General features: G+C 50.0%; 1 protein-coding gene across 2 annotated transcripts; it reads right to left on the bottom strand.

The window, feature by feature from the left end:
- Positions 1-454: 454 nt before the first annotated feature.
- Positions 455-26,012, bottom strand: LOC307204560 (FXYD domain-containing ion transport regulator 6-like). Of its 2 annotated transcripts, none has more exons than XM_079956154.1 (8): positions 25,741-26,012; positions 6,445-6,507; positions 5,870-5,908; positions 5,690-5,764; positions 4,788-4,824; positions 3,891-3,940; positions 3,338-3,380; positions 455-2,144 (listed from the first exon to the last, which is right to left on the bottom strand). In XM_079956154.1, the coding sequence occupies exons 2-7, from the start codon at positions 6,500-6,502 to the stop codon at positions 3,352-3,354; spliced, it is 288 nt and encodes a 95-aa protein (XP_079812280.1). In that variant the 5' UTR covers positions 6,503-6,507; positions 25,741-26,012; the 3' UTR covers positions 455-2,144; positions 3,338-3,351. The 2 variants fall into 2 exon arrangements, with proteins under 2 accessions (XP_079812280.1, XP_079812279.1); XM_079956153.1 differs by having other exon boundaries at positions 6,445-6,504; positions 25,741-26,011.
- Between the last annotated feature and the right edge of the window lie 768 nt (positions 26,013-26,780).

The raw sequence follows: 26,780 nt of genomic DNA, 5'->3' as shown, positions 1-26,780 counted from the left end.
GGTTTGACAGAGTGAATGGAGGGTGGCTGCAACTTCTGCAAAGCAGTTCTGCCTCTCAGCTTTTTCTTACTTTAATGGTGAGAGAGGGGGCCCATCTGGGCACTGGGCAGGAGGTACCCTGGGCAGGACAAGTGTTGAGGGCGTTAGCAGAGGTCGATTTAGGGGAGTGAGTGCAACCACTTTGGTTGCAATGCATGTGGAGCCTCACAGGGGCTGCAACTATGATGTGGAATGTAAGGTGAGAGGCAGAAGGTCACCAAATTTTGGCATTGCACAGGGCACAGCTGGAATTTGAAAGCCCACGGTCCACCACTGGTATGGGGAGGAATGAGGGCCAGGCACCTTCTAGTTACAGCAGAGCTCACACATGGAAGGCCTGGGTGAGACCAGCAGCTCCCACAGAGAGCAAGAGCTGGTAGGACAGCTAAAGCCCACAGAGAGAAGCCAGAGCCACTGAAATAGAAATGATATTTTATTCCTCTTCTCATGTGGGTTTTGGGACACAACACAAAAATGCAAGTCCTTTATCACAGCAGCACAGCAGGGTTGCCTATTTCAGATGAAGACACAACAGTGGGTTTGGCTTTCAGAGTTACAACACTTTTACGGCTGGATGGCTTTCTACCAGGTGTGTTAAATGGCTGTTACCAACTGCACACTACAGACACAACGGAGAGGCACATGGCAACAGACGACTGGTGGTGTACACACAGCAAACACTGGTGGAGGGGGCAGAGCAGGGTGGCCCACTCACTCATTGGTGTGAGCAGGAGATGAGGCCACCTGGGTCGGAGGCAGGTGGCCCCAAGCACAGCACTCGCACTGCCCTGCACAGGCATTCCCAGTGGCCTAAGTCCATCAAGGTCGGAAACCAAAAGTTGGCTGGGCCGGGCAGAGAGTGATCCTCCTGGGGCTAAACTGTGCTGACTGAGACAGGGGCCGAATCCCTTTGCAAATCCTCACTGTCCCAAACAAGGCAGAGGATAGGGATTCCCTCCTTCCAATGGCATGGAGCTGACTTGAATTGGTCATGGGGGCAGGGGCTCAACCTAGCATTGGAACAAATTTAACAGCTGAATTTGCACATGTGGCTGCGTAAAGCATTGTGGAAAGACAACCTGGTGGTGACAAATTGATGGGGCAGCGATGGGGTGGAGGAGGCTGAGCTCTGCAAAAGATAAATGCTCCTGCCTTTTGGTGCCAGGAGCAATTGCACAGCATGGCTCCAGACAAGCCTGTGTGAAGTGAGGGTGTCACCCTTCCAAGGCTTTGCAGAAGAAACCTGGAAACTCTGCAGATCTCCCCACACAGTGGCATGGCTGGAGGGGGCTGGAGGCAGAGATTTGCAGAGGCAGCACTCCCAGGTAAGCAAGGCAGTGCTGTTGCTGACATCTTCCTCTCCTAGTCACGTGTGGAGTTGGGAAATGAGAGCTCTCCCCTCACCCCTGGCACAGAACTAGCTCCCTTTTCTGCCTCCTTCCGCTTCACCAGATGACACTGGCATCTTCCCTCAGGTTGGCATCACAGTGGCATGGGCAGGGGGCTCCTCCTCATCGGCCTTGCTGAGTATTGGTTGGAGGTGAGAGAGGACACAGCATTTTTCTTATGGCAAGGGGAAGGGGACCGAGGGGGGCAGGGCTGGAAAGAGAAAGTGAGCTGCTCTTATGGCTGAACACTGCACATTATATGCATAAATATCCTGGGCCAGATTCCTGCACCCTCTTCTCTCCCCCAGCCCCACTTCATTGCTTTGGCCAGCATCTGAGGTCATGGAAAGGTACAAGGAAGAGAAGTTACCCCATGGGGATATTGCACAGGCTGAAGGAACCTCCTTTCTCACTCTCCAGGGATGGAGCATCACGTCAAAACAGCATGAGGAAAGTGAAGAGAAACAGACTCACACGACAACATCGAACTGGAGGCAACGGTCACCACGGATTAACATTACACAGGTGGGCGGTATTGGCAGTAGTTGGGGGTGGGGGAGTTTTTTTAAAGAGAGAACAGATGTTCCAGGACACAGCCCAACATGGACACAGAGCTGGCAGCATCTCCCTGCAAGGACCCAGGCAGGTCCTTCGCCTCAGCCTCTCTTCACATTGTTTGCATCTGAGGTCTGCTTGTCCGTTGTCTGGTCTCTAGATCTACAGGAGAGAAAAAGGAAGGAAAGGAGGGGTGGCAGCCTGGAAATTTCAGCTTTGCTGGCGGTGGAGCACAAGGGGGAGGACACGCTGCCTTTCTAGGAAGGGGTCCAGATTGGGCATGCTGGTTGTGTCTGACTTGCGTGGTTCAAGATCAAGAGATTGCATCTGCTCGTTTATCTTAAAGACACACATTAGGAGAAGAAGCGGCAGGCAGCCGCTCCCACACACCTCTGCTTGCAACAGCCTGCAAGGCCATTTCTTGGCCGGCTGCCAGGAATTTTGCATTCACAACTAGCAGTCACTCAAACAACTTGGCAGGAGGGGGGAACCCAAGTTCAAGGAAAACACCATCTGCATGTGAGTGTGTCTCTGCCTTTGACAGGGACAACATTCAACAGAGAAATCAGGCTTTGCAAAGGCAGAAATCTGCAGCCGCTACTGGGGATTAGATCAGGCCTCCATAAGGAGCTCAAAAGGAACATGTTCCAGCTCCTGGAACTGGGGCTTCCTCCTTGCTGTTCATCCAAGGCTCCTCCTGCCCTCCAGCTCCACCCAGCAGTCTCTGGGAAAGGGTCATGGGGGGAGGTGGGGGCTGATGCAGCTCCAGTGTGGGAGCAATGCTGAAATATTTGCACCCCCATTTCATTTTTTTCTCCTTTAATTGGCAGAGTTGGGAGACAGGGCAGGAGCCCATTGGAAAAGCAGAAGCTGTAATTAGTGTTTGTTATCTTCCAGCTCTGGAAGGTTTCAAGCCTTGACTCTAAGGATTCACCCAGACTTCCTTTTGCACAGCCCTTTCCAGGCACAGCTCCATATCCATGTGTTTTCCTTTACTGTCCAGGCATTTCCCCAGGAGAAACTCACGTTTTACCGCTGAATCACAGCAAATGGCTATCCATAGAAAACCCTGGGGTGTCGCTGGTTTTGTCTCAGTATATATGCAATAAAAAATAAACGAACAAGAGAAGAAGCAAAAGAAACCCACCCTCAAGAGATGCTGCCCTCATGTAGACAAAACTGAGGAAAGAAGCCCTCTCCAATTCTCAAATCACTGTAACCACATTCTACAGAACAGAAATAGAGTGAAGCGGCCGTGGATGGGTCAGCCTTCTGCCCAAGCTTCAGTCGACCCCATTGGGATTGCCACCCCATGAAATGTCACACAGCACTCCCTTCCTCTCTAGAAAGCTCACCTCGTAATTTCTGTTCAGTTCTCTGCTTTTTGTGCTCCTGTTGCTGCAGAAAAGAAAAGAAAAAAGACCATCTGAAAAATGTCCCTGACTCCTCCATGTACATTTTCTCCTTGTAAGGAGCACTCAAGTAAGCTGCTATGGGGGAACACAATATCTGACCACCCACTCCTTTTGGTCTGGCACCTCCCACTGCCAGACAAAAGGGACAAGAGAGTTTTTGAAGACATCCCAAACGCCAAGCAGGGAGAAACTATTTCCCGTTCAACCAAGAGTTCCTAGAAAATTGGCCATGCAGTTAAAGTGGTCTGTCTGCTTCTGCAAACCAGCACTGTTGTTGCACAAAGCATCCTGGCTGCTTCCTCTTGCAGCCAAGACTTCTACACACAAAAGAAACATTTGAGCACACAGACTGCAGGCAGAGTCAGGAATTCAGAGCGTATCTGAAGCACTCCTTCAAAAGCACCCTTGGTCAGGTGCCAGGAGGCTCTTCCCCATGCAGAAGGAGGAGAGACCCTCAGGAAGCTTCTGCACAGCAAGTATGAAAAGCCCTTACCATTTGAGGCAATCAAATTCTCCCCCTGTGCCTCCTCATCTCCAGGAGCCCTGCAAAGAGAGACAGAGAGTGCAGTGAAATGACCAGATTGCCTCGTTCCCCAGCTGGGATTAGGGGAGCAGGCAGGGGCCCATGAATGGCTGGTGTTTCTGGCCACAGTTCTGTAAAGACTGTTCTCATGTATTTTTCCATCTTGGGAATCTATAATTACAGTACATTTACAATTTAAAGACACCTAAGAGGGACACTTCCCAACTGCCTGAATCTCAAGGCCATCAGCTGTCAAGGCAACTCCTACAGAGATACCTGAAGCTACCTTTATACAGAGTCAGGCCATTTGTCTCTCAAGCGTGGTATTGCCTACACTAACTGGCAGCAGCTGTCCAGGCAGCGGCTTATTCCATATTCTAGCCCTACCTGGAAATGCTGCCTGAAAATGAACCACAGACTTTCTGCATGCAACACAGATGCTCAAACAATGAGTTTTGGTTTCTTCCCCAAATCTCTTATGGAAAGTACAAGGATGCTTTAACTTTGCTCCTTGGATCTAAACTGGATGTGACATGCTGACCCATAGTTGCCCATGCAAGAAAAACAGACTTGCAGGCTGAGGTGGAAAAGGAAGAGAAGTTGGTGTGTCTGAACAGAGAGATCAAAACTTCTTCTCTCAGCTGCTCCTTCCAAGGCTGCTTTTATTTCAGACAAAAAACACACATTTGATCTAAGCTGGAGGAATCCATCTAGAAAGTTGCAGCCACTGTGGCCCTTGCTCCCTGGAATAGGATGTCATGCTATTTCAAGTTTCATAGGAGTAATGGATGGATGGGGACGGGGAAGGGGCTGAGGAGAGAGGTGTCACCCAGACGGAACCCGAGGATCCTCCATGCTGCCACATACCTTGGCTTTTGGTTGAAACTGCACCTACATCTTCTGCCTGGGAAAAGAAAGAGCATGCCATGAACGTGGAACCAGAACCTCAACAAAGGGTTGCCTCTGGAAATTGGGCAGATGTCCCTCCAAAGCATCACTGGGCATAGTTCCCACCAGAGCCCTCCTCAGTGGTTGGCTATCTTCGTGCTGCTGCTGTTGCTGCTGCTGCTGCTACAGCCCACTTCATCCCATGGTGGTGTATCTAGGGAATTCTTGGGTCTCTGGAAACTAGTGAGAACATTCAGAGCTCATTAGCTGAGCAACAGCTCACCCTCTGTCTGCAGGAGCAGGAACCAAACCACTCCTCTCTCATTCTCGTTACCCAACAGAGAAGAGGGAGAAGAAGAGAGCACAGCTGGGATGGGAGACTCTGAAGCTGCCTCCTGAGTAGCCAGGTTTCATTTAGGCTGTAGTAGAGGAACTGAAGGTACTGCATGGGAGGAGGGGCGAGGGAAGAGGTGCCACCCAGGCAGGGCCTCAGTGTCCTCCACATATGACACCACACATCTTGGGCTTCAGGCCAGTGTTTTAGACTGACAGTAACTTTTCATATTCAGAGCAGCCCTGTCCCTTGCAGCAAATTTAGGCGGCGCTGTTCAGGCCAAGCCATTTTGCTGTTAGAGGTGCAGTAGATTTGGCGCCCACAAGCCAAATCACACAGCAGCCAAGGGTGGCCAAATTATTTTGCCACCAGAGGCAGAAAATCCCAGAGGTCTGCCTTCCCCTCCTTGAGATTACACAATATGCAGCAATAGCCCATTAATAAGCTGGCAGCTTGTTGCCTTTTTATGACGCCTTTCACTCTGCCGCCTGAGGAGGCTGCCTCACTCTACCAAACGGGAGGGCCGCAGAGAAATTTGCAGACTCACTCAGTATAAGGAGGATCCCCACAGTGAAGAAGACCACAGCGAAAACTAAGCCACCGATCCGAAGGGTCTGGTAGTCTGGAGGGAGAGAGAAAAGGAAGATGCCACCCACTGCTGTGTTTGCAAACAGGCCGCAATGCCCAGAAACACACAGCACAGGAAAGGGTGCTTAAAGATGCTCACCATAGTTAAAGGGGTCTTTTTCCTTCTCTTGATCAGTCACTGGAAATAAAAAACAGAAGAGCCCCGTGAATATGAATCCGTCCACAGCAAAATACATGAGAATCCATTTCCCCCAATATGTGTGTGTGTGTGTGCATGTTTCTGGGCAGAGAAACTGGGGCATTTGCTACCTGGGGCTTAGGGAGTAGCCAATGGAGCGGGAGAGATATCAAGAGGATTTATTTCTGTAAGTGAATGCTTTGCAGGTGTTTTAGCTTTGAAAGCCTGATTACATACCCACAAAAATTAATTCAATAGTACAAATACCCAAGTCACCCGAGGAGATAATGCTTCACCTCAACGCTTTCATCACACAGAGAAACAATGGCAGAATGAACCTGTGTGTGCTTCTAAAGGCTCAAGAAGCAAAGACCTCTCCCGAGTGCCTTGCTCTGTTCTCTTGAAGAGTCTCTTCATCCGGTGGCCCCTGCCTCTCCAGGGATGGCACTGGCAGCAACCTCAGGCAGAGAGCAGTGGGCTGGGGCAGCTGTTCTCATGAGACCCATTCTCCCCACCCACCCAAGACTGCTACCTACCATCCACCAGCATCACTGGAACCAGCAGAGAGCAGAGAAAGATCAGCCCCGTTTCCATGGCTGCTGAGGAGGAAGAGAGAAAGCAGAAAGGGGGAGCAGACAGTCAGACCAAGGAAGGGCCAATGGGAGATGTGTGGCAACAGGACAGTTAGCACTGCAGCAAGTCAGCCCACCCTCCAACCTGTGGGATGTAATCCTTTGGAGCAGTCAAGTACAACATTTCCTGTTTGCCTAGAGTGAACATGCATGGGGAATGTTGGTCCAGCCAGTTGAACTTCCTGTTACATCTGGCTGGAGCATCCTTCCTTTTGCATGTGACTAGTAGGTGGGCGTGGCCTTTCCATTGGGTACCATTGGGGAAAGGGTGCCATTGCGGCCGCCCCTTCGGGATGCACAACCCCGGGATGCGTGCCGCGCCCCCGTAGGTGACACGCCACGCCCCCTGGACACTCGCCAGCCACATCCCCGTCTGTTCTCCGCTCCGGGGGCTGCAGCATGTTGTTCCACCACTAGACCTTTCCATACCTAGTAAAAGACAAAGTCACGTAGCCACCTCCCTTCTTTTTCATCCTGCCTGCTTCCTGATTCACCTGGACTAGACCTTGGTTATCTCCCATATGGGGTAAACCTGTTTGTACATATTTGTAACTTTAAGCCTGAAGCCTGCCTTCACGGATCACACTGTGCTCTGCCTGATCATGAGTAAAACTTATTTCTGTTACTTATGAATAAGACTGCTGTGTCTTTATTCTTTTAGGAGAGATTCAAGGGATCTTACCAGGAACATATCCAATCTGAGCAAGCCAGACTGAATTGCTTATTGTCTCAAAAGACTCACATGACTCTGCAACCAGCTTCTTGCTGTGTAAAGGGGGGAATGCACTCTGCTGTATAAAGAAACTTGCTAGTGCGAGTTAGGAAGGATTATATTAATCAATATATCCTCTCCTGTTACCCACAACATTCCCACACAACCCTGTTGCAACTCATTGGGCCCATTTTGTGATGGACCAGGAATCCTGTGACATCCCCCACAGTGGGAAGATCTCTACCAAATTCCCATAGCAGTTGCCTCCCATCTTTTCCAGAGCAGCTGCCCACTCACTGCCCAGGAGCAGCACATGTCACCCTCCAAGTGGGCTTGAAAGTCAGTGGCTCAAAGCAATTTAAAGCCAAACTTTTAAAATATCACTTAAAATAGAGTAGCAGAACAACAGCACAAAAAGTGAGCTTTTAAAGCCTATTTAAAACCAGCAAGCAAATAGGCTTGCCATGTCAGAAGCTGACAATCCATAATTTGGTGAGGGAGGCATTGAAGAAAGGGCTCCATTCTGTGTGTCTGCCAATCTACTGTAATTGTGTTCATAGGTGAGCATCTCAACAGGTCGTCCAAAACAGATCTTAAAAGTACAGGCTGCATTGCATTGGTGGGAGCAGTCCCTAAAACCATCTGAACCCAAACATTTAGGGCTTTAAATGTCTTGAAATGGGCTGGGAGTGTGGGGAAATGTGCAGCCAAGACCACAACTGTATAATTGCTAGAGAGTCACAAACGGGGGTATGATGTCACATAACCTCTTTGTGGTGGGAGGGGAACAATAGAAAACTTAATATTCTTCTTCCTCTCACTGCTCGCAATCTTCTTCTTACCTACAATGGAATAGGTTGCCAGCAAGCTCTCTCCAAAGAACACACACCATTTTTGAGCTGAACAATGGGCTCTTGTAACTTTTAATTATTATTAATTGCCTGCCTGATTTTCATCACTGTATCTATTTGGCACGTCTTTTGGCTTGAGTAAACTTTATATTTTCTTCTTTGCCTAAAACAGGCCTGAAAGTGATTTCTTTGTGAAGAGGGAACTCAGATGGGAGATGGTCCAAATCTGCCAAAGCACCCCTGGGATAACATAACAGTTCTTTTTAGAAGGTTGCACAACCTTGCCTCCAAAGCTTCTAAAGATAAGCTGCACATGGATAGTGATTTTTAACTCTGCTGAAATAAGTATTTGCAGAAGTGAAAAGCAGGATGATAAATAAGCAATTAAATATCCTCTCCTAACCTCTAAAATCCATCCAACAGGAAACAAATTGGTGGCCTGATAACTGGTGCAATATAGGCATCATATGTCCTATATGTCCCATCATATGTCCCACCCAACCTGCATCCTGTACCAGTTTTGGTTTCTGAACCATATTCAAAAGACAGCCTCAGATAAAGTGTATTGCAGCAGTCTAGGCTGGAAGTCTGGGACGCGGGTGGCGCTGTGGGTAAAAGCCTCAGTGCCAGGACTTGCTGATCAAAAGGTCGGCGGTTCGAATCCCCACGGCGGGGTGCGCTCCCGTCGCTCGGTCCCAGCACCTGCCAACCTAGCAGTTCGAAAGCACCCCCGGGTGCAAGTAGATAAATAGGGACCGCTTACTAGCAGGCGTTCCGTGTGCTGCGCTGGCTCGCCAGATGCAGCTTGTCATGCTGGCCACGTGACCCGGAAGTGTCTGCGGACAGCGCTGGCTCCCAGCCTCTAGAGTGAGATGAGCGTACAACCCTAGAGTCTGTCAAGACTGGCCCATACGGGCAGGGGTACCTTTACCTTTACCTTTAGGCTGGAAGTCACTAATGCATGAATAAAGGTGACAAAGCCCAACAGTTCTAGATAGGGTCACAGCTGGTGCACCAATGGGAAGGGAGATTTACCTTTGAGGTTCTGGATCTATTTCTCCCCCAACTGTAACCCAGGCCCAACTCTGTGCAACAAAATTTCACACTGGTGCTGATCCTGGGAAGTTGTCCTGAATATGGGATTTCCCTTTATTGTATGAAGGATAGATGCTGTCCCTGTCTGCAAACAGAGCCCCATTTGCTGCCTTGGTAACTTATGGCTGAGGTTAACAGAAGCACCAGAGCCATCAGTCAATGGAGTCTTTCTTCACAGGTTAGAAAGCACCTAGCAAACTCGTACCTTGGAGTGCTGCCACTCAAAAGGTGTATAGTTCTTTCAAGTGCCCTTCAGGTAGCCAAACCTTGTGTTCCATCCTGCAGATTACTCAGGGCCAAACTACTTTTAACGTTTCTGTGGGGTTGTTGTTGTTTTTTTAAAAATAATACAGTCATACCTTGGATCCCAAACACTTGGTACTCGGACATTTTGGCTCAAACCCGGAAGTGAGAGTTCCAGTTTGCAAACGTTCTTTGGAACCCGAATGTCCAGCAGGGCTTCCACAACCAATCAGAAGTTGCACTCTGGTTTTCGAATGTTTTAGAAGTCGAACGGACTTCCAGAAAAGATTCCGTTCGACTTCCAGAGTATGACTGTAGTTCTTTTATCACTGGAGATAAGGAGCGCTACAGCCGTGACCAGGACTTCAGCCCTTTCCCTCTCTGTCGTGGTGTTGGCAAAAAATACCAAAAGCACCATCTGCTGTTTCTGTTGGGAGGAAAGCTGTGAAAGAATCTCTGGTCTACCCTCAAATGTCACCACAAAAACATAATGCAGCTGGAACACATTGCCCAGCCACAACATTAACACACACACACAAACACACAAACATACTTGTCAGCATTTCATGCCACGTCTGCAACTGAGAGGCAGTGTGCCTCTGAGCATACACAGCATTCCCTCCTTGCTGCCTTGAATGTAGAATCCACCTTAGTAATTAAGCTGTATGGATATATATAAATAAATAAGAATGATAATCACAATGCACTGTGAGCCCGTGTGTGACGTTTCTCTTCGGCAATGTGGCGCTTCCTTTGCTAGGCAGGTAAGGAGTCCGTAGGGGACTTCATTTCATGACCTGCAGCACACATCCTGCCTGGCTTGCCAATCCTCCACCCCAGAGCAGAAAGGGCTACAGGCAAAGAAGAAGCAGGTCCCCACCTATGAACCTCTTCCTGGGCGCTGGACAGAGCCACTGAGCTTAGCCTCAAAAGCCATGGGTGCAGCATCCAAGGCCCAACCAGCAATCTCCCTCCCTCCACAGCTACAGAACAGGCACTGGGATGCCTGGGGTGTAGAGGGTCCTTCTGCCTGACCACGGACTCTGCTGCCCTGCCCCAAGCTTTCCCCAAGCCTCCTTTTGCACTGAGAGTCACAGCCAGGGCCACAGAGGAGCGAACCAGTTGCCCTCAGGGATGCATGCAACAAGCACATGAAAGATAGCCCTTGGAAGGATTTGATGAATTTGTCACCAGAGGATGTGGCAGTGGTGGCTGTTGCTTAGGCACATGCTAGACAAGACAGCTGGGTTCACCTGTGATCAGACCACTCAACAACCACCGAATGGGAACAAGGACTCTGGCGGAGAATATTAATGCAGACAATATCATATTACAAGAAGTTGTGCAATAGAATGGCAATCATGTAAGAAATCTTATTGGACGCTCGATACACATTGAATACTGTTGTGTAATAATGAAATATTGGGAAGGCTGTCTTAGAAGTAATATAGAACTAACTGAAAATGATTAAAATGATTAAAATTAGATGGGGGAAAATATGAATTTATTAATGCAGTATTGTTTTAACTAAGTGGTTCCCTATATTTTGCAAATAAGCTTATCATTGTAAAGACCCTCTAGAACATGGGTAGGCAAACTAAGGCCTGGGGGCCGGATCCGGCCCAATTGCCTTCAAAATCCTGCCTGCGGACAGTCCAGGAATCTACGTGTTTTTACATGAGTAGAATGTGCCCTTTTATTTAAAATGCATCTCTAGGTTATTTGTGGGGCCTGCCTGGTGTTTTTACATGAGTAGAATGTGTGCTTTTATTTAAAATGCATCTCTGGGTTATTTGTGGGGCATAGGAATCCGTTCATTTTTTTTCCCTTCCAAAATATAGTCCGGCCCCCCACAAGGTCTGAGGGAAAATGGACTGGCCCCCTGCTGAAAAAGTTTGCTGACCCCTGCTCTAGAATGACTTTACTGTTTTGTTTGCTGTTGCTGTGATTCGTTTCATCAACGTGAAACATAGAACGATAACAATTTATGGAAGATTGTAAAGATAAAATACAATCATGTTTAAATTGTATAAAATGATTCAGGGCAGCCCTTTCCGGGTATGGGGTGTTTTTCTGCACCCAAGCATAGCATCTCAGCAAGTGACCACTGGAAGCTGTAAAACGGGTGGGAAGGAGGCAGAGAGAGCTGTGGAAACACCTCCTAGCAAAGCCTAACAGTTCAGCAGGGGCTGCTAGCTGGATGCCACCTGTCCAAATGCTGCAACGCCAGATTTGGGTCTGCCTGCTGTACCTTGAAGGTCAGCCACTGAGCTGAGCAAGTGGCTAGAATCTGTCCTTGGACTTCCCTTTGTTAACATGTCCCTGAGCCAGAGCTTGCCACCAGCTGCATTGCATGGGAGGAACAGCAGCCTGCGCCGGGGATGGTAATAACACAGGTTTCCTTGCCAGTGCTGGTGAGCGGGGTTTCATTCTGCACAGCAAGAGGAGCACCAAGGACCTCCTGTCTGCAATATGGGCATGTTCTGCTGGGAGTCTGCTTTCTGGAGAGACCTTCTCTCAGGGTGGGGAGCAGGGAGCTGTTCTTGGCTTCAAGGCTGAGCAGAGCCCAGTCTGGAAGGCTCTACACCAGAGTCTGGTTCTCTTGCTCCACTCAGCCCTTTCTGCAGCAAGACAAGCACTTCTCCAGCCATCCTTGATCCCCGAGATTAGTCAAGTGTGCCAAGGGAATCCTGTGCAATAAGTCACCCATGAAAAGGATCGGGGATTTTACTTAAAGCATCCAACTTTCCTGTGGAAGTCCCTTGGGTAACCTCATAAATGGTAAGAGCCAAGATCAAGCCACAATGAGAACTACCCAGTGAGTCAAGTGTGCTCTGTTCCTACTGCTATTATTCTGCTGTCTAAATTGTCCATCCAGTAGTCTCTGCCTTGAGGACAGCAGTCGATCTGGGGACTAATGCATCATTTAGCAGATCTATCATGCAGCAAGCAGTTTTCCTTTGTGATTTCTCCCTCCTCCTAATGGCCAGACATAAAGCGGCCTTTGAGCAAGATCAGAGAGTGAGATAGATACTCTGCCTGTTCAGTGTTGCCTGCTCAGCTGCAGTCCTCAGCATGAACTGGGCATCTCCTCTTCTTAAAAATTAACCATGAAATCCATGAGACCTCTCTCAGGATTCCTCTCCAGGATAGAGATGGAGGGGGACTGTGGGATCCTGGCCAGTAGATGGAGACAGCATAGAACCCTCATGACTAGAAGCCACTGGTAGCCTTCCTCTGACCAAGAGGACCCCATGGCAAAGCTTGTCATTGAGGAAATATTCCCCTCAAGTAATGATCAGCCAGGCAAAACCAAGCTTCTTGCTGGTGTGTCTCAGAAAGTTCCCCATGCCAAGGGACTTGCTTTCAGCTTCCTGCACCCAGTGTGCTACAGAAAGAGAAGCCTTCCACACAAGCCATTTCCTGTCCCACATACAAGGACCCTCCTGCAGGAGAGAAGAGGGTAGGGGTGGGGCACCAGCCACGGCTTTGTTGTGCCAGCCACAGATGTCAAGGAAAGGGCTGCCAGCCTCCACATGCCACCCCAGCCCTATGGCAGGATCTGGCACACAGCAAGCAAATACAACAGTATGGCCACTGCCACCTCCTTCTCCTGCTGCTGATGCATGTAATCCAGCTGGAGAAATATTTGGGATGCTTTTGTTTTGCTGGCCAATAGCTCCATCATTCATGCGAAGAAAGAGATTAATGGAATACAAAACTTAACACAGGCTTTTCACATTTAGGGAATTTACATATGCAAATATATCCATGCATGCTTTAGTACCCGAGCATGGGTTTCATGTGCTAATCAGGCAGCTGCTTGCTCAACCACAAAGCAAAAACTCAGTGAAAGTTTGCAAAAATGCACCAAAGCAGTAAAGCAAAGACCTTTGATAAGCATCTACTGGTGAGCAGCACTGGAAAGCTGCACTGCTGGGTCACTCGCACCAAGAGAGAGGAGGCCAGGGTGGGAAGGGAACTGAAGAACACACAGGGCCAGCCCAAAACAAGATGACGTCTTTCCCTGGTCCAGACACCATCTGGACTGGTAATTAGTAATGGGGTGTCATCCTCCACTGCTCCTCACCTGAGACAAAAGACTGAAAAAGGGAGCCCAGGTAGGCTGTGTGGCAACAGACCATAATGGTGGTGGTGATGGGGCCATGAAAGCGGAACAGCTGGGGGCCACCCTCCAAAATCCCCAACTGAGGAAGTCCCTTCAGTCTGCCTTATGGCATTGCACAAGGTCTGAGGTTGCCCACCCCCCCACTTGACCATTCATGACTGCTACACACCAATACTGCACATACACAAGTCCACACACCTGAGTCCAAGGTGAGCACCTGCTCCCATTCAGGGACCTCAGCATAAAGGTGAGTGTAAATAGCAGCCTCAGTCCTTTTGAGGGTGCAGGGCAGCCCAGTCAGAACACCATGGACGCCATCTTTTGAAAATGGGCTCTTCATTCTGTGTTTACTCGGCTATAATCATATATTTCAGCCGCACACAAAATCCGCCCACCAGGCTAGAGGGCAACATACCTAGCATTGGATTTTAATCGGGAGGGAGGGATTTTACCAGATAAATGAGGACATTCATCTCATCTCAGTCTTCTTTAAAACAAGCATCAGAAAATGGACTTTTAGGACTGCACAAACATTCACCTTTCCCTTTTGCTTTTAAGTTACCCCCGGTGCACAGCAGAGGCAGCCAAGCCAATCCTGCACCTGAGTCTGTAGCTTTTCATGATGGTTTTTGCAAGTTCTGCTGCCTAGTCACACAGATACACTCCCCGCCCCCACTCTCAGTTTGCCTGCCTGCCTCCCCTCCTCCCTCCTAAACCAATCTGGACCACCCAACTTCAGGATTTGTTGTTGACTCATTGGCTGTAGGCGTCACTTTTCCTTCCTATCTGATTTTTCAGGGTGTAGAGAAAGGCAAGGCAAAAATGGAGGCCAGCTCTCTGTCCACAGATTATGTGAACCCCTGTTAAAAAGAAGCATGCAGGTGGCAAGGGGCCGGCTTTCCCTAAATACAAACACCAGCACCCAACTCCAAGGAACAGGCAGACTCTTGGCAGTTCGTCAGTCACAGATCTCCCCCAAACCAACCCCTTTAGAGACGAGTTTCTCTGCCTCAAGTACATTGCGCCCTTTTCTTCATCCACCCCTTAAAACAGTCAGAGCCCAAACCCTGCATTTTCTGCACCCCACCCTAAGAAGAGTGGAAATTCATCTCTGCAGCTCAGCAAAGGAGAGAATGTCAATGTTGCCCATCGTCTTCCCGAAGCCACCCAGCCCCTGCTAACATCACAGCTTCCTGTTCTTGTTAAGGGGCCTGGAGGCATCTACCAAAGATCAAACCTGGTTAAAATCATGGCACTGCCCTTGAGTCTTGCCTGCACAGCTCAGCTGCCTCAAGGGGGAAAGGGGGGTGCATGTGTGAACACAGGCAGGGATGTCACTTTGCTTCAACATCAATCAGGCTTCTAGTGTGAGGGAGGTTTTTTCAGTCTTCTGCTCCAGAGATTCTGAACCCGGCCTGCACTGTGCCTGACAAGTGCTTCCCACCACATGAATGCATTCCTGGCAGGTGGAGAGAGACAGAGAGAAAGAGAGAGAGAGAGAGAGAGAGAGAGAGAGAGAGAGAGAGAGATCCCTTGGCTTGTGGTCAAGCCTGGCCACAGGAGCAGTGGGGTGGGGGAAAGCACAACACCCCAACCACGAGTGCAAATGCCATAAAGAAAAGGAGCAGCAGTGGTTTGCAATAAGGTACGGGTGGCGCTGTGGTCTAAACCACTGAGCCTCTTGTGCTTGCTGATTGGAAGGTTGGTGGTTTGAATCCCTGCAATGGAGTGAGCTCCTGTTGCTCTGTCCCAGCTCCTGCCAACCTGGCAATTCGAAAGCACACCACTGCAAGTAGATAAAGAGGTACCACTGTGGCAGGAAGGTAAACGGCGTTTCCATGCACTCTGGTTTCTGTCACCGTGTTCCATTGCACCAGAAGCAGTTTAGTCATGCTGGCCACATGACCCAGAAAGCTGTCTGTGGACAAACGCCGGCTCCCTCAACCTGAAAGTGAGATGAGTGCCACAGCCCCATAGTCACCTTTGACTGGACTTAACCACCCAGGGGTCCTTTACCTTTTTACCTTTTTTTAGTGCCACAAGGAAGAAATAAGAACAAAACACCTTGGATGATAATTCAGAGTGGAAAAGTCACAGGCACCACCAGAAACATCAGTGCTAGTTTGTTGTCTGTTCTGCACAGAAGGACTGGCACTAAAATATTGGATGCTGGCTTTTAGGGAGCATTTTGCCATCCCAGTTTTGACTTGACAGGCTTGAAGGCTACAGAAAGCCCCCTGTTCCCACCTGTCAAGACCCTCAGGCTCCTCCTCCCAGGACCGGCCTTTCCATGAGGCAGACTGAAGCTGCTGCCTCAGGTGGTAGAATCCAAGGGGCACCTCCGTGGGACCATCGCTGGAGAAGCGAAAAGTAGCAGCTGTGGTAGCTTCAAGAGCCTCGCAAAATCAGGAGGCACCATCTCATTTTGCCTCGGGTGGTGAGATGGGACAGGCCACCCTTGCCTCCTTCCCTCCCACTACCCTAAGGGATCATGTCCTAACCTATCCTGGAACAATTGCCAGATCCATTTGGAGATGCTTCTCCTGGTCATGGAGGGGGTTCAGCTCATCAGACTGAAGTGCACATCGCAAGACAGAATGTGGCAGGCCCCCAAAAGCATAGCATGGCCCATTACCCACCACTAAGTATCTTAGATGTGACTTTTGCAAGGCTTAGCTGCCTTTGTGGGGAAAACAACCTCAGAAGAAAGCACACAGGAGCATTCTTAAATGGGTGGCCCTTCATCAGAGGGTGGGTGGAGCCCTGGGTCTTTTGCACCATTTCACAGATCTCCTACCCCATCCTCACCCTACTTTTAAAAAAATGTATTTTTATTAAATATTTTCTTGATTTACAAAAGTATGTGCAATGTCTCTCTCTCTCGGTTCCCCCCCCCCCATGTAACATTTTTTACAAATCAGTTTCATTTGTTGAGACATTAGGAAGAAAAGGGGGAAAGAGGTGGGGGGGAGGATGGGGGGGTCGGGTAACGATGTTTCTATTTTACTTAATATATGTGAGGTTTTGTGTCAGCGTTGCTTGGGTAGGTTCTTTGCTGTTCACTTGTATTCCTTTGGCAGTGAGAGAGGTTGGGGTTGGCCTAGGGTGTGGTTGTTCATTTGTGGTTGGCTGTGGTGGTCTTTGTCTTCATGTGTGAGTGGGGTGTGTGTGTGTTTTGGATCAGGTTAGCCATATTGATTTATATGCTGTTGTCATTGTCTTGTTGGGCTGTGTGTGTGATAAAGGGGAGCCATACCGGGCTCACCCCACTTTTTAAGCTTTAAAAATTATTTGACCTTGATTACATAGGGTGCTCTCTGAAAGCTGACCTAATTTACATGTAGATATGCAAATTAGCATATGCAGATTTTAATCAGGCTTGTGCTTCAAGTCTTTTAAGGGCCTAGCAACAGCCCTGGAGCCTAGAAGATTCTCTTGCTTGCTTGAGCAGAGAGGACGTTCCTTATTATTGTGGTTTTTTCCTCTGCCTGATTATCTAAATATGTGAGCCTGCCTTTGTAAACAAAAACTCCAGCTAGCACAAAATGTTGCTGCTTGCCTGTTGACAGGATTGAGTCAGTGTAGTCGTCTCTCCCTCTCATGCAAAGCTCAGCTACTGAGCGCCAACAGGACCATAGCCAAAAGGTGTACACCCCAAATGATTACGGAGGTACAAAAAATCTTTAGGAAAAACGACCAAAGGAGCAACCCGCCTCCACAACAACAAATAGTGAGGACTGAACATGGTCAGTGCTGGACAAAGAATGTCTCTTGGGGCCAAGGCAGGGTGTGGGGGAGTGGAATGGAGCTCCTTGGAAGGGGGGTGGCTGGCTGGCTGGCTGACACACTGAACTGAAACACTCCACAATTCATGGGAGGTCTCAGTTGTACCACCTCTTTTATTTTAAAGCAGCTGCACCAGCTATTCATTCGTTTCTGGGCTCAGTTCCAGGGGCTGTTTTTGACACTTGAGACATTAACAGCCTTGGACGAGGATCCAGATATCAGGAAGAACATCACTAGCTGCCTCCTCCCACACAAACTTCCCCAGAATGACGACTGCATTCCTGAACTTATAAGGAGCAAGCCCTGTTGAACACAGGGGGACTTGCTTTTGAGTAATCGGATTGCGCGGTAAGTCCTACAGACAAAAAACAATGCTTCTGATTCCACTATGCACAGAAGCCACATTTGCCTCTGCAAGCAGCAGGGCCTTTTTAGTTAAAGCCCCAACATTGTGGAACACCCTCCTGCAGGAAGTGCTTGTGAACCCCTGTCATCTCTCCATAGGTTTGCTAAGACTTCTTCAAAAGGCCTTGATTCGGCTTCTCTGTTATAATTTTTGTAGCAGACAGAGGTGCGGAGGCAGCAAAAAGATATGGGCAGGGAAAACATCTTAACACTCACAGTCCCCCTATCCTATTATCATCAGTGCTACCCAGTTTGTGATTAACTGTGGTTGGTGGTGAGGGTGAAGTTTGGAGTCATTGTAAGACCAACCACCATTTCCGGCAGTGGGTGACATTTTTCACTTTGGGGGACAGGAGCAGAGAAGCATCCCTATTTTGTTGTTGTTTTGATGCATCTATGATTGTGGGAGAGTCTAGTCCCCAGGTTTGAGATTGGGGGGACGGACATAAGAAAGCATACCACATTCTCTTAGAATTCCTGAAAGCAGAAGCCATGGGTTCTGTTTTCAGTCAAGCATATGAAATTCAAAAGACCTTCTCTTCAAGGTAAGGAAAGCACTAGGGGAAAGAAGCAAACATCTCAGCCTCTGAAGGTCAAGCGTTATGAACACTGCAAGATGAATAATGTTCAACTTACATTACTGTGGACCAGAAGCTCCCAAATCATTGCAAGTTCTGGGATCTGGTCCCTAGCTCCAGGAGAGGCTATCCTGTAGATTAAGATAATCCTCACCAGGATAATTGTCTGAGCTCAGTTAGCAGATCCATTTGATTCCCACTAGCTTCTTGAATGCTGCAATTTTCTCATTTCTCAAAATATATTTTTATAACTCTGCCTACCAACCAAACCCACTCTCAGCCCAATAAATTCTAGCCTTTACTTCTAGGCAGTCCTGGATATTTGAGTCTGCACATAAATTGTCTTCCTTGATGTATTCATCTGCACTCAGAAATCAACGTTCAAAATAAAAGACAGGTTTTATGCATTTAAAATCTAATTACCATCTAATTAGAGCATGGCACAAATTGGAGCCAAACAAGACAGTATATGCAGATGTACATTGACATTATTCTGATAATTTACAGAGGGTTTGCTGTTTGCAGCAAGAACATTAAAGGGCTTGCCTGCACCACAATTTACTGTGTGTTTGAATTCCCATTTAATTTGTGTAGGCGACATGATGTTACCCTCAAACCACATCAACCTTGATGTTTTCCTGCTGTAAATTCAAGTTTACCCAATATGAGGATAATCAGATAAATTGGGGAAAATCATGCTCCAGACTGTTCCACTCAGGATCGCAGATGATTTGCTTCAGTGTTTTTGGGTGGATGGATCAATTGTCATTTTCTGCTGCTCCCTTTTCCATTCCTACCACTCCCACAACACTTTCATTTCTTTTTTGGATGTACTTGTAACTATTTACGGTGTGGTGTGCTCTTAAATAGAGGGGTGGTGGTTGGTTTTGATCCCTCAGATTTGCACAAAAACAGAAAACTGTACAAGCAAACCACATTCAAAAATTCTAGACTATATATATTGGGCAGCAATCTGAATATATATATATATATATATATATATTTGCTTTCATTTCTTTTCCAGCATGCTGGTAAGGCCAGGTGAGAGCTTAGCCTGTTTGTTTGTTTGTTTGTTTGTTTGTTTGTTTGTTTGTTTGTGATGGACTGGCTGGATGCAGAGGAATGGAGGGAGGCACCAACTTGGAAACCCCCCAAGGGGATCCCCAGGGGGGAGAAAGCTCAGAGCCAGGGGATTGGTGGTGGGACAATGATGAGTGGTCAGAGGGAGAAGACTGGGAGGAGGAAGCGCTGAAAGCTGAAGAGGTAATGGGACTTAGTGAGCAGGAAGAGGCTGGGGCAAAAAGCAGTCCAGATTCAAAGGCAGGAGAGGAATGGGGGCCAGGAGACAGAGGTGAGGCAGGCTGCTGAAGAATCCAGGAAGTCTCTCCCTCCTGCTGCGACCAACTCCCCTCCTCCCTGGTCTCCCAGAAAATGTAGAGGAATGAAGAGGCAGAGCAACGAGAGACTAGATGAAGGAGCCTGAGATTGCTTGGGAAGGACCCGAAGGAAAAGGAGTCTTAGAGAGCAGTGGAAATAAGAGGACCTCACAATTACCTCATAGGGCTAAGACCCAGTGGAGGAGCATATGCCCAGGGTGGGCGTGGTCCAGAGGGGGGCGCAGCGCAGAAGGTGCCCTCCCAGGTATGGGATAGCTGCTCAGGTGCCTGGAGCAGCGTGCGCGCCCTGCAGCTGGGGGCGGAGCAAGCCTCCCATGGTGGACATTCAGCACACCACCCACCTGTGACTCCTAAGCCTCCCCCAAGCTGTCAAAATGAAGGGGGAAGGAGGGACTGCCACCAGCAAAGCAGTACAGATCCCACCCTTACTCCAACAGCTTAGGGTAGGCTTGGGAGTCGCAGGCAGGTGGCACGCCAAATGTCACCCCCCTCATTGAGGACACCCTTTCTATGCCCCTGCCAAGACCTACTGGGAAGAGTTGCTGTGATCACTAGGCCTGTACTGTTTTGTACTGTACTGTACTGTACTGTAACTCTTTCTTTGAGTAAAGAGTTAACTTCACTGACACATTGCTAACCTGCTCCTGACTTCGTATGTATGTGTGTTTATTCTTATCTGCACAAAACAAGAAAAGTACACAAGCAAATTTACAATTGCCTGACCATATACTTTTGCACACTTCTTGTGGTGGTGGGGTAGGTACGCAGGTCAGCTACCTGTGCACATGCCCTGTCAGTACTTAAATAGCATAACAGAGTCAACAAATTAGGAGGCAAGGACAAACACAGAAGGGAACACCTGCTGGTGTGGACTGAAGTTGCTTCTCATGTACCAATCCAAATGCATGTGGGTGTGAACTACTTCAGTCTAATTAGAACGGGGGAAAGCAGATTAACAGCAAAATTATGCTCCAGTGTGGACAAGTCCAAAGCTTCTTAAAGCAGGGGCAGGGAACATCTGCGGCTGGTCTCCAGATGTTGTTTGGACTCCAACTTCCATCAGCCTCAGACAGCATGGTCAATGGTCAAGGAAGGATGGTGGGTCTTTAGTCCAGCGACACCTGAAGAGCACCGGTTCTTAAAGACTCACAAATGTTATTATGCATAGGCTTTCATAGACTAAAGTCCACTTTATTGGAAACATGAAGTGGTATTCTTCAGCTGAATATGGGGACAGACAACTAAATCATAAATTAACTCTGCATTCTCAGGGTGATTATTTTATCATGTATCACAGCTGTGGTCAAGGATCACTGTACTTATTTTGCATTCCTGCAAGTTATAAATGAATGACTATTAAGTACATTTTGCATTACATTTCCTCTGGCCCCCACCCTCCAGTTGCGTATATTCCTGTACCTGAGGATTATGCTTCATGCATCTGTCTGCTGAAGTGGAGACTACAGTTTGGCTGTAAGCAATGTATCACATTCTGTTTCGAAAATGGTAAAACTGTTTTCATATATTCCATATTTTTTTCCATAAGCAGTGTAAGGATTTCATTTAATTCAAAGTCAGCTTGTTTTAGTGATTGTATCAAGCAGTCAGCATCTAACATTTTGGTTATGAAGTGTCTGAACTAGGAACTAGGAATAGAAAACTTGATTTAAATCAGTTTTTGTACCCTGCCAGCTCAAGCTCGCTTCCAACACACTTTCTGGGCTCTTGTGTCGTGTGTTTAATGTCTCCTCCTAACAGCTGCTCTGAAAGTTTTTCTTTCCTGTTCCCCAAAATTTGGGTGTGGCCTGAAGGTACGTGATGGAACAACCTTGCTGAAGCTAAGCAGATCTAAGGCAGATTTGTGCCTGGGTGAGGGACCTCCTGGGAGCCCCACAAGTGATTCTTTGAGCTCCATGGCAGAAAGGTGGAATATAAATAAATGAAATACAGAGCTGGATCACTGCTGGTTGGCCCTGTCCATCTTCTCATCTTCTCATCTGTCATCTCAGATAGTGTACTGTCCCTCAAGTATGGTAAGCTTTCCCATTTTCTTTCAACAGGGTGCTCACTCCCACACACAGGAGGGAGGAGGAACCCAGAACAGTGCTGTGCAAGCCCTTATATAGACTTTTGAAATTGCCACCCTGTAGCTCAAGACGCGGGTGGGACGCGGGTGGCCACAGAGCCTAGGACTTGCTGATCAGAAGGTTGGCGGTTCTAATCCCCGTGACAGGGTGAGCTCCCGTTGCTCTGCTCCTGCCAACCTAGCAGTTCGAAAGCACGTCAAAGTGCAAGTAGATAAATAGGTACAGCTCCGGCGGGAAGGTAAACGGTGTTTCCATGTGCTGCTGTGGTTCGCCAGAAGCAGCTTAGTCATGCTGGCCACATGACCCAGAAGCTGTACGCCAGCTCCCTTGGCCAATAAAGAAAGATGAGTGCCGCAACCCCAGAGTCGGTCACAACTGGACTTAATGGTCAGGGGTCCCTTTACCTTTAGCTCAAGACCACTGCCCCCATACATACTTAGTTGGTCTCTAGGGTGCTACTGGACAATTTTTTAATTTTTAAAATTTATTTCAACATCACAGAAGGGGCGGTCTACAGAGAATCCTGTCTGGCAGGAAACCTGTTAATGGCTTTACCTGGACAGCCTGGCTTTACCTGGACATTCTTTTCTGATGATAAACACTTAATTCCTGGGTCCAGGTCACAGGCTCACCCTATTCATACCCAAATGTGCCCTTAAGGCAGGATTTGTGAGCACAGAGACAATGGGGAGGCTTTTCCCATTTCCATTCAAGGTAAAGGTAAAGGTAAAGGTACCCCTGCCCGTACGGGCCAGTCTTGACAGACTCTGGGGTTGTGCGCCCATCTCACTTAAGAGGCCAGGGGCCAGCGCTGTCCGGAGACACTTCCGGGTCACGTGGCCAGTGTGACATCGCTGCTCTGGCCAGAGCCAGAGCCAGAGCCAGAGCCGCACACCGAAACGCCATTTACCTTCCCGCTGGTAAGCGGTCCCTATTTATCTACTTGCACCCGGAGGTGCTTTCGAGCTGCTAGGTTGGCAGGCGCTGGGACCGAGCAGCGGGAGCGCACCCCGCCGCAGGGATTCGAACCGCCGACCTTTCGATCGGCAAGCCCTAGGTGCTGAGGCTTTAACCCACAGCGCCACCTGCGTCCCATATTTCCATTCAAATTGCAGGGGAATATTTGAGGTCACTGAAAGAGTCAAAATGGCTTATAACACTTTCAACTGAGCATGCCCAAAAATCTCAGATATGTATTCCAGTAAATTGAAGCTAGAGTGCAGTAGTTCTGCATCTACGCCAGAAGAGCTGGCTGGTTCAGGTCAATTGTCCATCTAGTCTACTATCCTCTTCTCAAAGTAGTCAACCAGGTTGACTACTTCAGGGAAGCAGGCAAACAGGACAAACCACAAGAACACTTTCCCCTCCTGCAGTTTCCAGTAACTAATAGAAGAATTACTGCCTCCGACCATGGAAGACAGCACAGACACCATGTCTAGAAGCCATTGATAGCTGTGTCCTCCAAGAACTTATCCCTTCGCATCAGGCCCACACGCAAGCCAGCACAGACATACCATATTTTTCCGTGTATAAGACTAGGGTTTTTTTACCAAAAAAATCAGTTTAAAATTGGGGCTCGTCTTACACATGGGTAGTGCTGAGGGGTGTTTTCTTAATTTGGAGTCCCAAAAATAGGGGGCGTCTTATACATGGAAAGATATGGTAATTATTAGGATACAGATTTTAGAAAATCAGCGCTTCTGATTTCAAGTCCTCACATCTTTTAAAGATCAAAATGGTTCCAGGTTGGCCTTCCTGTGCTGATCTATGTATGTGCGGTTATGAACATTACCATATATCTAAGACCATAAAATTCCTATCACACTATCATACATTTCACCCAGTCAGTTAATTGCTTAATTGCAACGTGAGCCCCAGAAAGAAGACAAGCCTCCCTCTTCTCCACAAAATGGTGGCAACCATGACTCTCTCAGGGGCTCTTTTGGGGCATCTCCAGAGAGTGGCTCCCCCAGCAGCTAAAGCCCACCCCGGCCAGAGCTCAGCTGTGTCTCCATTGCAATGGCATTATCGCAGGCAGGCAGGCAGGCAGGCAGGCATCCACCTGGCCTCCCCCACCCCACAGCTTTTAACTCTGCCTTTTATTGCAGCCCGCCCCCTTCCATCGCGCTCTCTCTCTCTTCATTCAGCTGGTTTTTGTTTTCAAAAGCTAGGAGAGAAAGCTGAGCCCTCTCCCTCCACCAGATGATGGAGGCCAGATGATGCCAAGGAGGGGCTGCCCGGAGGGCGCATGCGCACAGGGAGGGAATTGCGTGGAAGTCTCGAACCACTTTGAAAACATTTCTTCATGTTGCAAAAACCAGATAGGCCGCCCCTCCCTCGGCCCTCCTCCCACAGATCCCTCCCTCCTGCAAAATTATGCCTGTATTATGCAGAGGGACAACACCCCCCCCCGAAAAAAGCATGAAACACCTCCCTCCTCTTCCTCCTCCACCTCCATCGTTTCTCTTCTCATGTTGTTCTAGATAAACAAGGTTTCTCCTCCGTCTACCCGCCCACCCCCGACCATAATGGCTTCCCGTAGTTCACGTTAAATCCCCTTCCAACCGCCCGAATCATCCCACAGTCCAGAAAAGTCGCCTCGCAAAGGGGAATGCAATGCGTTTGGAATGCAAGTCTGGATTTGTGTTTACCAGAGAAAAGAATGAGGAGAGAGGGGCTGGGGGGGGGTGGCCGGTCGTCGTGGCCGGATGAATCCAGGCGCACGGCTGAGCGGCTTACTCCGGGGGGGGGGGCAGCATAGATCGGGGGGGGGGGGGGGGCGGAGGCGGACAATGCGCGAAATTGCAGGCTGTCAGATGGGATTCCATCCAGGAGCAGGGAGGGAGCGGGGAGAATGTAGAGGTTGGCCCGGGCGGGGGCGCGAAGAGACTAGTCAAGGCAAAATATCCTCCCAGACTTATGTGGGGAGATAACTGGTAACTAGGCAACCCACGGAAAGAAGAGCCGTGCTAGCAGGTGGTTGGCACGGCAACAGCAAGGCCAATCACAGCCGCGCAATGGACGGGTTTGCAAGACAGACAGACTGCGGGGCATGTGCAAGAAGAGCCACAGCGGTGCCAACAAGTGGGGCGTTGAAAGGGGGGGGGAGGAGAGGGAGATGCAGCTGGGGAGGCGGGAGGGAGCGCCTGGCGAAGGTAGGGTGGCGATGACACTGAGCTCCCGGGAACTCCCGCTGAGCACCCAAAGCAGGCATCGCAAGCCCCACCAGGCAGCAGGAGGGCGCAGGGTGGGTGTGAGCGATCCCCGGGCGCCGGAGCAGAGTCTTGCCAAAGAAGCCGCCCTCTCGGCCCGTCTCTCCCCCGCGTCCAAAGTGTTGGACTGCAGTTAATGCTGGTCTGGAGGGAGACACTCTGCGAATGCTCAGAGGCTCGCTCCTGGCTATTCCCTCTCTCTGTCTCTTTCTTTATTTTACAGATTTGGTCCCCAAAATCCCAAGGGGTGATAAGGGGGAAACATATTTAGGGGCACATGCCGCCCCAGATCGGATGCTTGTTCACTCAGGACAGTTTTGGCCTGGCGCGGACTGGGGGTGGGTGGGGTGTCCGTGAGTGGGAAGGCCCCGGGGGTGCTGTGCCCAGGAACGGGAGGGAGCTGGTGTGCATTTGGAAGGGCTGCCGACGGGCAGATGACTCGAGCGGGACCCGCCCGGCTCCTCGGGGCAGAGACCCGTCGAGTGCGAGGGGAGGACAATTCGGGCGGGGCACCGGGGAGGCATTTGCTCCCCGGTCACGTCTCCCGCGGCGCCTGGAAGCAGCCCGGCTGGGCGGGGAGGGTCTTCGACGCTTGCTCGCGACGACGGAGCCCATCAGGCAGCCGTCGGCCGGGCCGGTGTCTCCTGGAGCGGGGACCGAAAGCCTGCGCTACGTGGCTACCTTCCCGTCGGGGGCCCCGCTTACCGGGCAGGCGGCGCGAGGGCGACGGCGGCTCTAGGGCGTCTGGCGGGGCGAGACGAGACTGGGCTGCAGGGGGGCCGCTCCGACGACGAAGGCGGCGATCGCAGGGCGAGGGCGGCGCGCGAGGCTGGCTGGCTGGGTTAGGGTGGCTCCTTTCCTTCGGGCGCTGCTGCGCTCAAGCCCGCGTCCCCTCGTGGCTGGCTGGGGCTGGGCGTGCCACGGGCTCGGGCATGGCTGGGCTCGGCTGAGAAAGAGGGAGGGAGGCGGGGGGGGGGCGAGCTGCGCGGAGCCGGGGAGGCGGCGCTGGCAGACAGACGGAGGGAGGGAGAGCGAGCGAGCAGGGGCGAGCTGGGGGGTGGTCTCTCCGCCACCTGCACTGATGTCAGAGCGTGTTTCTGGACGCAGCCCCGAGACCGCCAGTCTCCGTTTCGGAGCGGCCAGCGACTGCACCGCCTGTCTGCCGCGGTCTCAACGAAGCTCAAGCAGACCCTCGACGCCATGCCAGCTGCCTGGCGGTGCTTAGGAGGAAGGCAAAGCGCTCTGCCCATGCTCATCGGCGCCTTCACCGCGATCGCAACTACGCCCAGCCTTGGGAGGACTTGGGTTGTCCCACACTGTTCTGGAAACGGCTCTCCCGCTGTGTCTCCCACCCCACCCCGGACCTCGACGTTTCATGAGAGTACCGCCGGGCCAGCGAGCTTACGTCGAGCACCAGAAGCCTTGCCGCGCGGACCCTGCCTTGCTCCCTCCCTCGTTCTGACTGGGGGGGCTACAGCGGGCCAGCAGCATCAAGAGGCGACTTGCCATTGCGTGTCTCTAACCGTCGGGAAAGCTGGTCAGCTCTCGAGGCGGGAGAAGAGTCTCCAGCAGCGCAGCCTGGTTTTACACGTCTCCAGCAGGGCAGCCTAGTTTTTCGTCGGGGACAGAAGACAATGCGATTCTCCACCTCTTCCCCAAGGAGCAAGCAGTTGGCTTGGTTTGGCTGCCCAGCACACCACCCTTAGCCATCTAAGGGGCTGACAGTCTGGATGGAAGCCTCCTCC

This window comes from Podarcis cretensis, assembly GCF_951804945.1.
Source record: "Podarcis cretensis genome assembly, chromosome: 15".
In the NCBI taxonomy this organism is placed as follows: domain Eukaryota; kingdom Metazoa; phylum Chordata; class Lepidosauria; order Squamata; family Lacertidae; genus Podarcis; species Podarcis cretensis.
Note: the sequence above shows the minus strand (reverse complement) of the source record. Positions and strands in the feature narration are given on the sequence as shown.